Genomic DNA, 17,896 nt, shown 5'->3' with positions numbered 1-17,896 from the left:
CCGGGCTCCGACATACTTTCTCCGCGATACCCTCACTGCGCTACAGGGACACTACAGTGATTTACATCCCCCCCTCTCACCTGCCAGCGCCACACAAATTCCATCTGTCTGCTAACTGTTGCAAGACTACAAGTCCCAGCATGCCCTTACAGTGAGGACACGCTAGGAGTTGTAGTCTTGTAGCAGCGGGAGCTGAGTGGCGCGGGCGGGAGACAAGGGGGGTAGCGGGGAGACCGTATGAGGAGCCCGGGCGGCTGCACTGTAATGTCAGCCCGGGCTCCTGCCCTGAGAGCCAAAGGCTTTGTCTGTCAGGGCATGCTGGGTGTTGTAGTTTTGCAACAGCTGGAGTGCCACAGTTTGCAGACCACTGGTTCGTGGTCTGTAAACTGTAGTCTTCCAGCTGTTGCAAAACTAAACAGCTGAAGGGGACCGGCGAAGACGTTCACTTACCCTTCCGAGGCTCCAGCGACGATCGGTGACGGAGATCGTCGGGCGGCACTGTCGTGCGGTGCTGGATCCTACGGAAACCGGTAAGTTGCCCAAGCCCTAAAACAGTGTTTCCCAACCAGGGTACCTCCAGATGTTGCAAGACTACAACTCCCAGCATGCCTGGACACCCTTTGGCTGTGTCCAGGCATGCTGGGAGTTGTAGTTTTGCAACATCTGGAGGCACCCTTGTTGGGAAACACTGGCCTAAAACAGTGTTTCCCAACCAGGGTGCCTCCAGATGTTGCAAGACTACAACTCCCAGCATGCCTGGACAGCCTTTGGCTGTCCAGGCATGCAGGGAGATGTAGTTTTGCAACAGCTGGAGGGCCACAGTTTGCAGACCACTGGTTTGTGGTCTGCAAACTGTAGTCCTCCAGCTGTTGCAAAACTAAACAGCTGAAGGGGACCGGCGAAGACGTTTACTTACCCTTCTGAGGCTCCAGCGACGATCGGTGACGGTGATCCGCGGGTGGCACTGTCGCGCGGCAATGTCGTGCGGCGCTGGATCCTACGGAAGCCGGTAAGTTGCCCAAGCCCTAAAACAGTGTTTCCCAACCAGGGTGCCTCCAGATGTTGCAAGACTACAACTCCCAGCATGCCTGGACAGCCGTTGGCTGTCTAGGCATGCTGGGAGTTGTAGTTTTGCAACATCTAGAGGCACCCTGGTTGGGAAACACTGGCCTAAAACAGTGTTTCCCAACCAGGGTGCCTCCAGATGTTGCAATACTATAACAACACTGTGCACGGCCTCCGCCCCACCTTACCTAAGGGCATACTGGGAGTTGTAGTCCTGCAGCTGGGGGCAGGGGACAAGCTTGTCACTTGCCCACACAACTCCTGCACCACACAACTGCAACTCCCAGCATGTCCTTACTGTAAGGGCATGCTGGCAGTTGTAGTCGTGCGGGGCGGGAGATGTGTGAGCAGGTGATAATAAATGTACTAACCCATTTTTTTTTTTTCTTCTCATTTCAGATCCGTGCATCCTGTGGACTCCTTCGGATTCGGTGGACTACTTCGACGACCAGCGTTTTTCTTTGTTTGATTTTAATAAAATGGTTAACGAGGGCTTGTGGGGGAGTGTTTTTTGTAATAAATTTTTTTTAAAACCTGTTGTTTTTTCCTTAGTAGTGGAAGCTGTCTTATAGACGGAGTCCATTATTAAGCTGGGCTTAGCCACAAAAACAGCTAATGCTAACCCCCAATTATTACCCCGGTACCCAACGCCACAGGGGTGCCGGGAACAGCCGGTAATAACAGGCCTGGAGCATCAAAAATGGCACTCCTGGGCCTAGGCGATAATTGGCTGGCGTTATTTAGGCTGGGGAGGGCCAGTAACAATTGTCCTCGCCCACCATGGTAACGTCAGGCTGTTACTGTTTGGTTGGTATTTGGCCGAGAATAAAAATAGGGGGGACACTATGCGTTTTTTTTTTTTTTTTAAATAAATAATTAAATATTTTAAAAAAACACATAGGGTCCCCCCTATTTTTATTCTCAGCCAAATACCAACCAAACAGTAACAGCCTGACGTTACCAGGGTGGGCGGGGACCATTGTTACTGGCCCTCCCCAGCCTAAATAACACCAGCCTGATACCGCCTAGGCCCAGGAGCGCAATTTTTGACGCTCCAGGCCTGTTGGTACCGGCTCTTCCCGGCACCCCTGTGGCGTTGGGTACCGGGGTAATAATTGGGGGTTAGTGCTAGCTGTTTTTGTGGCTAACGCTAAGCCCGGCTTAGTAATGGACTCCGTCTGTAAGACAGCTTCCACTACTAAGCCTGTCTAGTTAAGTAAAAAAAAAAAAAACACAACAGGTTTAAAAAAAAATTTATTACAAAAAAACACTCCCCCACAAGCCCTCATTAACCATTTTATTAACATCAAGCAAAGAAAAACGCTGGTCGTCGAAGTAGTCCACCGAATCCGAAGGAGTCCACAGGATACACGGATCTGTAGAAGAAGTAACAAAAATAAATAAAAAAAGAGTAAGTACATTTAGGGAGAAAAAACAGTGTTAAAAAAATGTAATAAACACACACACAAACACACACACTAAACGCCGTTTACCACTATTCTGAGCCATGACTACAATTTAGTTATTGAATTATTTAGATGTGGGGAAAAAGCTAAAGGTCCAAAAGGAAACCTAGCAGCCAAACCTATTCAGACAGAAGGAAAAAGGAACAGACTATTTTTTCTACTACATGAAGTAAATTTCCCACTTTTGCCTACGTGTGACAAATTTATTAACGCCGTGCAACAATTTAGTAAATTTGTCGCACAGTCAAAAATGAAGTAGAAAAAAACAGGGTAAAAACCAGACTACGTAGTAAAAGATTAGTAAATGCCCTCATGTCCTTTAATAGGATGAAGAGGTTACCCTAAGTAACATGGGCAAACTATAGAAGAGGGCTATGACAAGGATTGTACTGCGGCATATGCTGCTGCTCTATCAGTAAAGGAACCATTATTATTATGGGATTCAGGAGAAACCAGCAGAACAGCAAAGGCGCTGACAGCAGTGAGATGCCAAGGTTGTCAGGAACTTATCATAGGCAGGAAAGGAGGCCATGGAGCTGAATATATGTGGGCTCCACCGGGTTCAGCCTAAAAGGGCCAAAAGAGGTCATGGAGCTGCAAATAATTGGGCTGGCATAAGGAGGCACCCAATAACGATCTTATGGTCAAATGAGCCCAAGGAGCTGTATATATGCTCTCTAGGCCACTAGAGGGAGCTCCAATACAGCAACAATGGTCATAGATACCATGAAACTGTATATGCTCCATCAGACACTTAGGGTGGGCACAAATACAGCTCCAATGGGCACAGGAGACCACTTTACTGTAAAACTGACATGTTAACTTTATTATTGCTCAGTCATCCCCCCCATCTACAGGGCTATATAAAGCCTCTTTTTTGCACCATGATCTGAAGTTTTAAACAGAGCCATTTTGAAGTAGATGGGACTTTTTGATTGCTATTTATTAATTTTTTTTCTTGCATATGAGGTTATGGAAAATCAGCAGTTTTATTTATTTATGTTGTTCGCCATTTGGGATCAATAACATTATATTGCAATAGATCTGACAATTCCACTTGTGGTGTTAATATTTTATATTTATTTAAAATTATTTTTTTATTATTATTTCACAAACAGGAAAAGTGAGGCAATTTTTATATTTAGAACTATTTTTTTTACACCTTTGAAGTAATTCTCGAGGACTTTTATAAGCAAACATTAGATTGCTTATACTGATCATAGACTTGTAGCACAAGCATGAAGTAACCGCACTGCACATTGATTTTTATAAGCAAACATTAGATTGCTTATACTGATCATAGACTTGTAGCACAAGCATGAAGTAACCGCACTGCACATTGATTTTTATAAGCAAACATTAGATTGCTTATGGTGATCATAGACTTGTCGCACAAGCATGAAGTAACCGCACTGCACATTGATTTTTATAAGCAAACATTAGATTGCTTATGCTGATCATAGACTTGTAGCACAAGCATGAAGTAACCGCACTGCACATTGATTTTTATAAGCAAACATTAGATTGCTTATGCTGATCATAGACTTGTAGCACAAGCATGAAGTAACCGCACTGCACATAGATTTTTATAAGCAAACATTAGATTCCTTATACTGATCATAGACTTGTAGCACAAGCATGAAGTAACCGCACTGCACATTGATTTTTATAAGCAAACATTAGATTCCTTATACTGATCATAGACTTGTAGCACAAGCATGAAGTAACCGCACTGCACATTGATTTTTATAAGCAAACATTAGATTGCTTATACTGATCATAGACTTGTAGCACAAGCATTAAGTAACCGCACTGCACATAGATTTATATAAGCAAACATTAGATTGCTTATGCTGATCATAGACTTGTAGCATAAGCATGAAGTAACCGCACTGCACATAGATTTTTATAAGCAAACATTAGATTGCTTATACTGATCATAGACTTGAAGTAACCGCCCTGCACATTGAAACAATGCACAGACAGCCGTGTCCTACAGTTACGTCATTTGTTGTAATTCCCTTGATACCTGTAAGTACGTACTTATAATTTATCATATGCAGGGTGGTCATGACATGACACCCATGCATATGACCTATTTGGAATATAATCCGCTTTAATATAGGATCTTTACACTGATTGTGTACTTTTTTTAATCTGTCATATATATGTATTAAATCTGCATGAACACATGATCACAAGTCACATTGTCATTCGTTTTTTATTCACTATGGGGGAGATTTATCAAAACCTGTGCAGAGGAAAAGTTGCCCAGAGCAACCAATCAGATCGCTTCTTCTGGTTTTTAGGAAGGCCTGTGAAAAATGAAAGAAGCGATCTGATTGGTTGCTATGGGCAACTGGACAACTTTTCTTCTGCACAGGTTTTGATAAATCTCCCCCTTATATCACTATGTCACATAGGCCATTATCCACTTGCATACTATGTATCCCATTGTTACCCAACCAGGGTGCCTCCAGATGTTGCAAAACTACAATTATCCACTTGTATACTATGTATACCATTGTTACCCAACCAGGGTGCCTCCAGATGTTGCAAAACTACAACTCCCAGCATGCCCGGACAGCCTTTGGCTGTCCGGGCATGCTGGGATTTGTAGTTTTGTAACATCTGGAGGCACCCTGGTTGGGAAACACTGATGTATCCTCTCACCATGTCCACCATGTATTTACATACGTAACTCTAATATATGTTTAATTCCTATATCTCTTTTCTCTGGTCTATTATATATGTTTTTATGTATATATATATATATATATATATATATATGTATAGAAATAAAGACCAGCAGTGCTGTGCCATGACTAAGAACCATTATGGTTCAAAATGCGTCAGCGTTTCTGCTATGCTTTTAAAAAAAAACTTATTTTGGTTTTCATTTTTAAAATTTTTAATTATGTGAAATACATTTTGGACTTTTATATTATATAATTTTGTGAGCTGGAATTCTGCACAATTTTTGTTAAGGACCTATTATATATGTTGTTACTCTGCAGATCTGGGCACTTTATGCACTTTAGGGAAGATAGGTGCAGCGATACTATGGGGGCACTGAATTAATCTTAATGATACTAGATACCTGAATATGGCCCCTTAAAGGGGTACTCCGGTGGAAAACCTTTTTTTTTTTTTTTTTTTTTTAAATCAACTGGTGCCAGAAAGTTAAACAGATTTGCCAATTACTTCTATTAAAAAAATCTTAATCCTTCCAGTACTTATTAGCTGCTGAATACTACAGAGGAAATTGTTTTCTTTATGGAACACAGAGCTCTCTGCTGACATCATGACCACAGTGCTCTCTGCTGGCATCTCTGTCCATTTTAACCCCTTAACGATCACGGACGTAAATGTATGTCCTGGTTTGGCGGTACTTCGCGCACCAGGACGTACATTTACGTCCTGTGTATGACCGCGAGCATCGGAACGGTGCTCGCGTCATACATGGCAGGTTCCAGCTGCTATCAGCAGCCCGGCCGCGGCGATCCGATCATCCAGCATGGCGGCCGGAGGTCCCCTCACCTGGCTCCGGCCGTCTCCCGGGGTCTTTTGCTCTGGTCTGAGATGGAGCAGACCAGAGCAAAAGATGACCGATAATACTGATCAGTGCGATGTCCTATGCATAGCACTGCACAGTATTAGCAATCAAATGATTGCTATAGATAGTCCCCTATGGGGACATAAAAAGTGTAAAAAAAAAAAAGTTGAAAAAAAGCCAAGAAAAACGATATGTGGGTTTTAACTTTGGCGTTTTTGCAGGCGGTTTTTATTCTTTTTTTGGACTTTAGTGATCCAAAAGAGTGATGGAGATACATTTTTTAATAACATTTCGTAGGGTACAATTAAAAAAAATAAAAAATAAAAAGATGCAGCAGTGAAGGAAAAAATTGTATCTAACGAAATGTATCTTTTTTATAACAAAATGTTTATTACTTTTTAAACAGGGATCAATTTATGTGGGCGGGCGGGGACCTAAAAATGTAGCCGACAATAATAAAAATGTAGTGTGTGTGTTTTTCACATTTTCTTTATTTTTTTTACATTTTTTTTAGGTAGTACTACTACTCCCAGCATGTTATATATATGAAATTAAGGAACATCCAATAAGGCAGTGATGCAAAAATAATATATAACTTTTATTCTAAATCTTTAAAAAAGAATTAAAAAGTCCATAGCTAATAGTCTAGTTGGTCAACACAGGACCGTGCTCATGAGATGGGTGTAGGGTAACAGGTGAATACCTATATCTAAATAGTCCTACCTCATCATAGGACTACTCCAGGACAGGAGTATGAGAGATTAATCACTAAACCCTACCCCCATCCACACTATATGCAGTGAGGGATAGTCCTATGATGAGGTAGGACTATTTAGATATAGGTATTCACCTGTTACCCTACACCCATCTCATGAGCACGGTCCTGTGTTGACCAACTAGACTGTTAGCTATGGACTTTTTAATTCTTTTTTAAAGATTTAGAATAAAAGTTATATATTATTTTTGCATCACTGCCTTATTGGATGTTCCTTAATTTCATATATAGTATATTTTCTCTCTCCAAGGGCACCTTTATCAATACACCCTGACAGTGAGTAGTCTCATGGGGAAAGGGGTGTTCTTATTGAAGATTAATTCCCCAGTGATACATTAGTACTCCCAGCATGGAACACACTGTTCCATGATGGGAGTAGTAGTACCTGTACTAATTGACAGATTGCCGTTGTGATCCTCCTGTATAATGTATAGATGCGGCGGCCACTCTTCTATGGTCCCCTGCACTGCCGTATATATACACATATTCATATTTCCCGCAGAGAGTTGTGATTGGCCAGATGGTTCCAGCCAATCACAACTCTGTGGGAAATATGAATATGTGTATATATACGTGAGTGCAGGGGACCATAGAAGAGTGGCCACCGCATCTATACATTATACAGGAGGATCACAGAGGTTGTCAGTAGTGATACCCGCTGTGATCTTTCCTTAACTGCAGGTACTACTACTCCCAACATGGAGTACACTCTGCTTTATGCTAGGAGCTGTAGTACCTGCATTAATAGACAGATCACAACAGGTGTCAGAAGTTACACTCGCTGCGATCTGTCTATTAATGCAGGTACTACAGCTCCCAGCATGGAGCAGAGTGTGCTCCATGTTGAGAGTAGTAGTACCTGCAGGTAAGAACAAATCACTCCTGACACCCGCTGTGATCATCCTGTCTATGGCAGAGATGTGGAGCGGCTGTATACATCGCTAACATCTCTGCACTATACTCCGGACGGCAACTCATTCATATTTCCCTCAGAGCTGCGATTGGCTGCCACCATCCGGCCAATCACCCCTCTGGGTGGTAAATATGAGTGATGTTCTATTCACATCACTGGCCGGAGTACAGAGCAGAGATGTGAGCGCTGTATAGAGCCGCTCCGCATCTCTACTATATTATGGACGATCGCATCGGGTGTCAGGACTGAGACCCGGGACGATTTGTCTATTAGTACAGGAACTACTACTCCCAGCATGGAACAGTGAGTTCTAGAGATGAGCGAACTTACAGTAAATTCAATTCGTCACGAACTTCTCGGCTCGGCAGTTGACTTTTCCTGCATAAATGAGTTCAGCTTTCAGGTGCTCCCGTGGGCTGGAAAAGGTGGATACAGTCCTAGGAAAGAGTCTCCTAGGACTGTATCCACCTTTTCCAGCCAACGGGAGCACCTGAAAGCTGAACAAATTTATGCAGGATAAGTCATCAACTGCCGAGCCTAGAAGTTCGTGACAAATCGAATTTAATGTAAGTTCGCTCATCTCTAGTGAGTTCCATGCTGGGAGTAGTAGTACTACCTAAAAAATGTAAAAAAAATAGAGAAAAAAAGTGAAACACATTTTATTAAAAAACAATACAAATTTTGTTATAAAATATATACATTTCTTTAAAATAAAATTTTTCCATCGCTACTGCATCCTTTTTTTTTTTGGGTACCCAACAAATTTTGGGTACCAAAAAAAAATATGCCAAGGTGCAATTTCCACACAAATGAGAAAACGCCAGGAAATTGCACTGGCGTTATTTCATGCATTTTTTTCTACCCAAAAAACCCAGTACAAAAAACCAAGTGGAATCCTAGCCTTAAATGTACAGAGATTTCAGCAGAGAGCCCTGTGGTCATGATGTCAGCAGAGAGCTCTGTGTTCCAAAGAGAAAATAATTTCCTATGTAGTATTCAGCAGCTAAAAAGTACTGGAAGGATTAAGATTTTTTAATAGAAGTAATTTCCAAATCTGAATTCAGGTAGAAGACAGACATGGTCGCACATCTACAATCTTGCACAATGATCTAATTGCTTCTCAGCATAATATCAAAAACTAACAGGTTGTTAGAATATACGTTTTGATCAAAAAGTACAAGTCCACTCGCCACGTCAAGGCCACCTATTTAGAGTGGGTCCCTAATGTCCCTAGCATAAAATTGCGTAGCACTGGGCGGCGACCACCACCGCCGCGACACCAGTGCCCACAGGGGGAACGACTGGTGTGGTGCTGTGCGGCGTCCGTTGCTGCCGTGTCTGTGGGGGGGTGCGGCCCATAGACTGGTTTAAGTGGCATTGGGGCCTCTCTGCCAGTGGGTCATTCCCCCCCGTGGGCACTGGTGTCGCGGCGGTGGTGGTTGCTGCCCAGTGCTACGCCATTTTATGCTAGGGACGTTAGGGACCCACTCTAAATAGGTGGCCTTGACGTGGCGAGTGGGCTTGTACTTTTTGATCAAATATGTATACTAACAACCTGCTAGTTTTTGATATTGTGCTGAGAAGCAATCAGATCATTATACAAGATTGTAGATGTGCACCAGGTCTGTCTTCTACCTGAATTCACATTGTGTTTTCTATCCCCTCCTTTTTTTTGTTTGAACATGTGTCTGCACTCTTCCTCACCCCTTCAGCCCAACCCTATATAAGTAGTAGTTAGCTACACATGGGCCATTTCTTTCCTAGCAGCCTCCCAGTCTGACTGGGAGAGCATGGTAAGTGAGCTATTACACCTTGTTCACACTGGTGTGGTGCTGTGCGGCGTCCGTTGCTGCCGTGGCGCTGTGTCTGTGGGGAGGTGCGACCCATGGACTGGTTTGAGTGGCATTGGGGCCGCTCTGCCAGTGGGTTGTTCCCCCTGTGGGCACTGGTGTCGCGGCGGTGGTGGTCGCTGCCCAGTGCTACGCCATTTTATGCTAGGGACGTTAGGGACCCACTCTAAATAGGTGGCCTTGACGTGGCGAGTGGGCTTGTACCTTTCGATCAAAAATGTATACTAACAACCTGTTAGTTTTTGATATTATGCTGAGAAGCAATCAGATCATTATACAAGATTGTAGATGTGCGACCATGTCTGTTTCTTCTACCTGAATTTACAAATCTGTTTAACTTTGTGGCACCAGTTAATTTAAAAAAAAAAAAGTTTTCCACCGGAGTACTCCTTTAAGCATGTCACTTTATTCATTGATTGGTCTGTATGTGATCTCTAGGATAATTCATTTCATTTTAATACTATTTATGTATACTATTTATTTTTTATACATATTCTTGAGATCTATCTGACACTATTGTCTTACTATTCCTCTGATTATATATACTCCTCTGTTTTCATTATAATCAGTGCATGAATTTTTCCCCATTCACACATATAACGCACTAGCTCTTTCTTTAGAAATCGTTTACCTTGCTCCTTAACATCATTAACGCACTAGCAATCTTTGAGATAGTTGTATTAGAGATAGACACTGCTGCTACATGTCCCCGCACTTAGAGACATTTCACAGGCGCCAAGAGGGGGCGGGGCACAGAATACATTCTTGTGATGACGCCAGCGGTGAGGGCGTGAAGAAAGCCGGCACCCCGAGACTGAGCACATAAGACTAGTGCATATCTATGCGCCGGCAGTGCGGAGGTGTGGCGTGTACTAAATGATGACACACACCATGTGACACGGCAGTCGGCGTTAGGGAGGGAGCACATGGAGGCAGTGTTTACATACAGGTATTCACACCATGTGATGACATCACCTATTTTGATTGGTATTTCATCAGCTGCAGGAACAGGGGTGTATACTTCTCTAATCAGGAATAGTTATCCATTGTTCACCTGACGAATAGTAAGCTCATTGGTCACAGTGCATATATATATATCAACAAAAGAAGAAGGTCCGGCACGTTAGGTGGTGGATAAAATAAGCTTTCCTTTATTCACAAATCTTGACACGATTCACATACAGAAAAAGGTCTGACGCGTTTCACCTACGTTGAGGCTTAATCATAGACTGCGATTAAGCCTCAACGTAGGTGAAACGCGTCAGACCTTTTTCTGTATGTGAATCGTGTCAAGATTTGTGAATAAAGGAAAGCTTATTTTATCCACCACCTAACGTGCCGGACCTTCTTCTTTTGTTGATTGGACTTTTGGCCGAGGGCGGTAACGGCCGGTCCTGGGCACAGGTGAACTACCTGGATGTTCAGTGAGAGCGGACTCCACAGCCTCTATATATATATATATATATATATATATATATATATATATATACATATACACACACACACACACACACACACAACCCAGTGCTTTGTTTCAACATCTCCCTTGGATAAAGTGGTTGGCGAAACACATGTCAGGGGTCTGTGGAGGGGACTGTATGGTGTATCTTTACTTATGCTTTGTGGGTCTTGCATGTTTACTGCGTGTTTATTGTACTTTATTATATTTTTTCGTGTAATATCTTGAGAAAGTAAGGCTGGGTTCGCACCACATTTTTGCAATAATTTCCGTATACGTGTTCAATTTAAAAACCGTACGGAACCGAATTGAAAACCGTATGCATTGACTCTCCATTGAAAACTACGCATCCGGCTGTGTCCGTTTTTTTCCCGTACCCAAAACCGTAGCCCACCACGGTTTTTGGTCAGAGTGAAAAAACCTATTGAAACCGTATACGTTTTTTTTTTTTAACTTAACATAGGAGTCAATGGGAACTGTAGACCGTGCTTACGGTTCCATCCAGTTTGCACCATCTGGTTTTTGGCTTTGCACATGCGCAGTAGAGATGAGTGAAGTTACAGTAAATTCGATTCGTCGCAAACTTCTCAGCTCGGCGGTTGCTGACTTTATCCTGCATAAATGAGTTCAGCTTTCAGGTGCTCCGGTGGCTGGAAAAGATGGAGTCCTAGGAGAGAGTCTCCAGCCACCGGAGCACCTGAAAGCTGAACTCATTTATGCAGGATAAAGTCAGCAACTGCCGAGCTGAGAAGTTCGTGACAAATCGAATTACTGTAAGTTCGCTCATCTCTAATGCACCGAAAGTTTTTTTTTTCTAGGAATTTCAATCAAACAAGTGAAACTTTATTCATAATAGGGTGAAAAGTTAAAAACGTATATATATATTTTTTTTCTTTAAAAAGCGGATGCAACCGGACATCATTTTTTAAACTGTATACGGGTTCAAATTTGTACACACGTTTTCATACAGTTTAGTCCGGTTTTGAGGAATCTGTTTTTCATCAAAAACCTGATACGGGAAACTGTACTGCAAAAACGTGGTGTGAACGCAGCCTTACTGGGGTCAGTGTATACAATTCTCTATCCTCCCTGTTCTGTTTGTTACATGCTGACCCTTCTATGAGTGGGTTTTATCTATACCGCACTTGTGTTTTATATATTCTGTGTATGTTCACTATACTGACCACTTCATATTTTGTATCTCCTCATATGTATATCTTGCCAGCCATATTTCATGCACTACGGAGGAGATTTATCAAAACCTGTGCAGAGGAAAAGTTACCCAGTTGTCCATAGCAACCAATCAGATCGCTGCTTTCATTTTGCAGAGGCCTTGTCAAAAATATAAGAAGGCATCTGGTTGCTATGGGCAACTGGGCAACTTTTCCTCTGTACATTTTTGATAAATCTCCCCCTATGTAATTTTAATATGTCTGTTTTAAATAAACAATGATTTTAATGGCTCAGTTTGGTGTAACATATTTTCGGTTCTGATCGTAGTCTTGTAGCACAAGCATGAAGTAACCGCACTGCACATTGAATCAATGCCCAGGTAGTAGTGTCCTACCGTTACGTCATGTGTCGCCAAGGAGATAAGCAATGTATTTACAAACCTTATTCACTTCTATGTTCGAATTGCAAAACAGGATTCAACAGTGAAAAATGCATTATAAATAAAGATCTCTTTAATATGTAAACTAAGTAGCTGTAACGCAAAGACATGTTAGGTTTATGCAGACTCACGCCCTTGGCTGGGTTCACACTGGCCTATTATGGACATATTATCACGTCGCTATTACAGCCACTTATCCTTTCCTGACTATGGGGGGGCTGATGATCCGAACTGACAGCTGTTTGGGTCATTAGACCTAGGTTGGGCCATAATATGGACATAAAAATATGTTGGTATTAGGTTAGTGTGAATCCAGCCTTTGACTTAAAGGGGTACTCTGGCCCTAAGACATCTTATCCTCTATCCAAAGAATATGATGTCTGATCGCGGGGGACCCCCACAATCTAGCATGCATTACCCACCTGTGAGCACTGCAGGAAACTCTGGAGGCTCCAAGTCTTATGCCTCCCGACCACCGGGATGGAGTATCGTGATGTCCCGACTCTGCCCCTGTGTGACATCACGCCCCGCCCCCTCAATGCAAGTCTATGGGAGGGGCGTGACTTCCGTCACGCCCCTCCCATAGACTTGCATTGAGGGGGTGAGGTGTGACGTCACAAGGGGTGGAGTCGTGACATCACCATACTCCGCCCCCGTGATCGGGAGGCATAAGACTTGGAGCCCCTTTAGCTTCCTGCAGTGCTCACAGGTGGGTAATGCATGCTAGATTGTGGGGGTCCCCCGCGATCAGACATCATATCCCCTATGCTTCAGACAGAGGATAAGATGTCTTAGGGCTGGAGTACCCCTTTAACTGATGCAAAAGCTTCTGACCTTAGCAGCAGAGCTCTCTATGATCCAGGTGATTTCATGCTCTCTGGTCTGGCCACCATCTCCTCTGAATGCAACCCATCTGTGTACTCAATGCCCACAATCTCACAGTGTGGCAGGACCTCCTCCAGAAGGATCAGCACCAGTCCCTTATTGTTGACTGCAGGAAGGTCTGATAGATCCAAACGCTTCAAATTCCTGAGGAAAGAATTGCACGTTAAAATGCACCAATAATAGCCGTAAACTGAAGAGAAAAAAAAGCAATAGGTTTTTAGTAGAAGGGTCCCCTGATAAGCTGATCACATAGTATCTCATTGATGGGATCTCCAGTGATCACGTCATCTGTAAGGGAACCTGGCAGCAAGTGTTCAATTTATCATCACCACAAGCCAAATAAAAGTTAGGTGTTTTGTGCCCTAGTATTCTGTCATAAACATATATATATATATATATATATATATATATATATATATATATATAAAACCAAAGATATTCTCCTGTTGCTTTATATATATATATATATATATATATATATATATAATTTCAGAATACTACGGCACAAAACAGCTAACTTTTACTTGTCTTGTGGTGTGTGGTTAATGCCCCATCCCCTGGTATTCCTTTCATGATCCGCAGTCACCTATTTGCTTGTTCATTTCATTTTGCCCATACACCTTCAATTGCTGCTGCCCAAATGAACAGCTCTCTTGATCTTCCTATACACATGAACACTCTGCATGACTGAGCGTTCATGTGTTCTCAATGAAGAGAGGAGGAGGACACATCTCTGGCCACAGTTTACCTCTCTGAGAACAAAAGAGTCAGGCAGTTGAAATCCAACATGTATGATTTTCTCTTGATTGACATCATTTGTTGGGGAAGATTCATGAATCCCCCATAAGATTTTATTATTTGACAGGTTCAGTCGATATTTGAATAAGAGTAAGGTAACACGGAGCGCATTCGCAGCGTACTTTACTCTGCGGATGCACCCGATGGGAGTCACAGGAGCAAGCTCCCTGCTGCGGCCGGGTAGCTCTGTGTGTCTGCTCCTGTATCTCCTACAAAAACAGGAAATCCGTCACTACAAGCGGACACACAGAACTACCCGGCCGCAGCAGGGAGCTCGCTTTTGCGACTGCTGTCGGCGCATCCATAGCGTGAAATACGCTGTGGATGCACTCTGTGTGACCCTACCCTAAAGCAGTGTTTTCCAAACAGCATGTCTCCAGCTGTTGCAAAACTACAACTCCCAGCATGCTCTGGACAGCTACTGACATGGCCAGAGATGTCAGCAGAGAGCACTGGACCCTCAGTGGTGAAATCACGGAGGTTTGATCAGTCAGGATAGCTGCCGGAGGACCCCTTACCTGCCTCACGGCAGCTCTGACAATCTGCTGCCCTGGTTTGCCTTCTAGCAGCCCAGAGCAATAGATCACCGATATTACTGATCAATGCTATGCATATGCATAGTAATAGCAATCTAACGACTGCTATGTATAGTCCCCAATGGGGACATAATAAGAAAGTAAATAAAGAATTTTTTTTAATAAAATGTGAATAGGCCCCTGCCCAGTAAAACTTAAACCCCTCCTTTTTTCCATTTAACAAAGTGTAAAAAAATTTAATAAACATGTGATATCGCAGCATGAATAAATGTCCAAACTATTAAAATATAATGTTAATGATCCTGTACCGTTAACAACGTAAAAAAATAAATTTTTTAAGTCCGAAATTGCTGCCTTTTCGGCATGTCACAACTAGAGATGAGCGAATTTACAGTAAATTCGATTTGTCACAAACTTTCCGGCTCGGCAGTTGATGACTTTTCCTGCATAAATGAGTTCAGCTTTCAGGTGCTCCGGTGGGCTGGAAAAGGTGGATACAGTATTAGGAAAGAGTCTCCTAGGACTGTATCCACCTTTTCCAGCCCACCGGAGCACCGGAAAGCTGAACAAATTTATGCAGGAAAAGTCATCAACTGCCGAGCCGAGAAGTTCGTGACGAATCGAATTTACTGTAAATTCGCTCATCTCTAGTCACAACCTAAAAAAAGTAAATAAATAAAAAGTGAACAAAAAGTCACATACACAAAGGTGGTACCGATAAAAACTACAGATCAAGGCGCAGAAAAATTAGTCCTCATACCGCCGTATATATGGAAAAATGAAAAAAAGTTATAGACGTAAGTATAGAGCCATTTTAAACATAATAATAAAAGTTTGAGTTTTATTTAAAAAAATAAAAAGCATGTAAACATGGGTATCATTTTAATGGTGTTACCACAGAATAAAGAAAACATGTCATTTTTACAATAGAGTGCACTGCATAAAAACTAAACCCTCCAAAAGTTGCAAAAATTGAGACCTGAATTTTGCAAAATTTTTAACTGAATGCTGTACTAAGTAAAAGGAACAAAAAAAAAAAAAAAAAAAGAGGGGAGGGAGACAGCACTTACTGAAGATGATGTAGGGTGGCCAACCCTCGTTCTGTCACTTGACGGCATCCAGCCAATGACAGGACTTCTAAGGAATCCTTAAACACATGCAGTCGACTTAAAGCCCAGTCATCTATGTAATGGCAGCGGCTGAGGTTCAGCTCCCGCAACTCCTGCAGTCCCTCTGTGCAGCAGAAAGTAAGAGATGTTAGAGAACCTACACACAACCAAATCCCAAAAGTATACACTCCTCCCATTTCCCTTCTGTCTACAAAGGCGTTTCAGGACACAAAAGGCAGACGCCCTAAATAAAGAAGTGGGTAACAAAGCCTTGTTTGATCACAGGTTATGTTCTAATTGATAGATTTGTTTTCCCATTTGATAATTTAAATAAACCAAAACACCTTAAACAGGTCGTCCCACAATTACAAGTTATCCTCTATCCTCAGCTATTTCTGGCAGCTCCCATAGAGAATGAATGGAGCAGCGACACTCCTGCATGTCCTACTGCTATATTCTAAAGGGGCCTCTGTTTTGTAGATTGGGATGACATAGCTATCCCCTATCTTGAGTACGGGATAAGTAAATAAAAATTATTTATGTTGAACAATTTTTCCATTATTTTAAGGTTTTATATACCGTATATACTCGAGTATAAGCCGAGTTTTTCAGCACGATTTTTTTTGTGCTGAAAACGCCCCCCTCGGCTCATACTCGAGTAAACTCTCCGCCTGTCAATCCCTTCATCAGTGGTCTTCAACCTGCAGACCTCCAGATGTTGCAAAAATACAACTCCCAGCATGCCCGGACAGCCAATGGCTGTCCGGGCATGCTGGGAGTTGTAGTTTTGAAACACATGGAGGTCCGCAGGTTGAAGACCACTGTGGCCTTTGTCATCATCCAGACCCCCCCCCCCCCCCTTTAGTTTTGTACTCACCTCCCCTCGGTGGGAAGGAAGGGTGAGCTGGTCCGGGCCATCTATGCTGCAGGGACCGTCCGGTTGGGAGGGTTAGTCATTCCGGGCTGTCCATCTTCACCGGGAGGCTCTCTTCTCCGCTCCGGGCCCGGCCCCGGACTAGTGACGTTGCCTTGATGACAACGCACAGGGACATCCATCCCTGGACATGAACGTCCCTGTGCTTGTCGTCAAGGCAACGTCACTAGTTCGAGGCCGGAGCGGAGTAAAGGGCCTCCCGGTGAAGATGGACAGCCCGCAATGACTAACCATCCCCACCGGACGGTCCCTGCAGCATAGATGGCCCGGACCAGCTCACCCTTCCTTCCCACCGAGGGGAGGTGAGTAGAAAACTAAAGGGGGGGGTCTGGATGATGACAAAGGCCACAGTGGTCTTCAACCTGCAGACCTCCAGGTGTTTCAAAACTACAACTCCCAGCATGCCCGGACAGCCAATGGCTGTCCGGGCATGCTGGGAGTTGTAGTTTTGCAACATCTGGAGGTCCACAGGTTGAAGACCACTGATGAAGGGATTGACAGGCGGTGATGATGAAGGGGGATGATGACGGGGGTCTGGATGATGACAGGGGGGATGATGACAGGGGGGGGGGGATTATGTATTTCCCACCCTAGGCTTATAGTCGAGTCAATAACTTTTCCTGGGTTTTTGGGGTGAAATTAGGGGCCTCGGCTTATATTCGGGTAGGCTTATACTCGGCGGAGACAAATTTGCGAGCTAAGTGCCTCACTATTTCATAGTTTCACATTTGCATCTATTACACCATAGCTGTATAGCGCTCCATGTTTTATCTGCATATTCATGTTTCACCCATATCTTCGTGCTGGCAGTGTGCTGCTGCATTCTTCTGTTGCTGTATATCTAGCCTAGTAGCGTGCACCTGTAGGCCAGGTCCATATAATAGTTTGGTATCAACTAAAGTGCTGGCTGACTTATTCTTTGTCTGTATTGCACATAC

The 17,896-nt window shown here is 43.2% G+C and overlaps 1 protein-coding gene across 9 annotated transcripts in view; it reads right to left on the bottom strand.

Moving 5' to 3' along the window:
* Nucleotides 1–17,896, bottom strand: part of LOC130290327 (distal membrane-arm assembly complex protein 2-like) — a 61,863-nt gene that overhangs the window by 14,430 nt on the left and 29,537 nt on the right. For 3 of the 9 annotated variants that reach the window (XM_056537808.1, XM_056537810.1, XM_056537807.1), the window contains exons 5-6: nt 15,986–16,148; nt 13,531–13,725 (exon numbers count right to left, since the gene is read on the bottom strand). In XM_056537808.1, coding sequence (XP_056393783.1) covers nt 13,548–13,725; nt 15,986–16,148 — 341 coding nt within the window. In that variant the 3' untranslated portion in view covers nt 13,531–13,547. Of the gene's footprint in view, nt 1–2,323; nt 2,442–12,827; nt 13,082–13,118; nt 13,143–13,530; nt 13,726–15,985; nt 16,149–17,896 lie in introns of those variants that run through there. The other 6 variants (XM_056537809.1, XM_056537811.1, XM_056537800.1 and 3 more) reach the window with 6 other exon arrangements.

This window comes from Hyla sarda, chromosome 9, assembly GCF_029499605.1.
Source record: "Hyla sarda isolate aHylSar1 chromosome 9, aHylSar1.hap1, whole genome shotgun sequence".
NCBI lineage: Eukaryota > Metazoa > Chordata > Amphibia > Anura > Hylidae > Hyla > Hyla sarda.
This window is presented reverse-complemented; position numbering and strand designations above follow the sequence as displayed.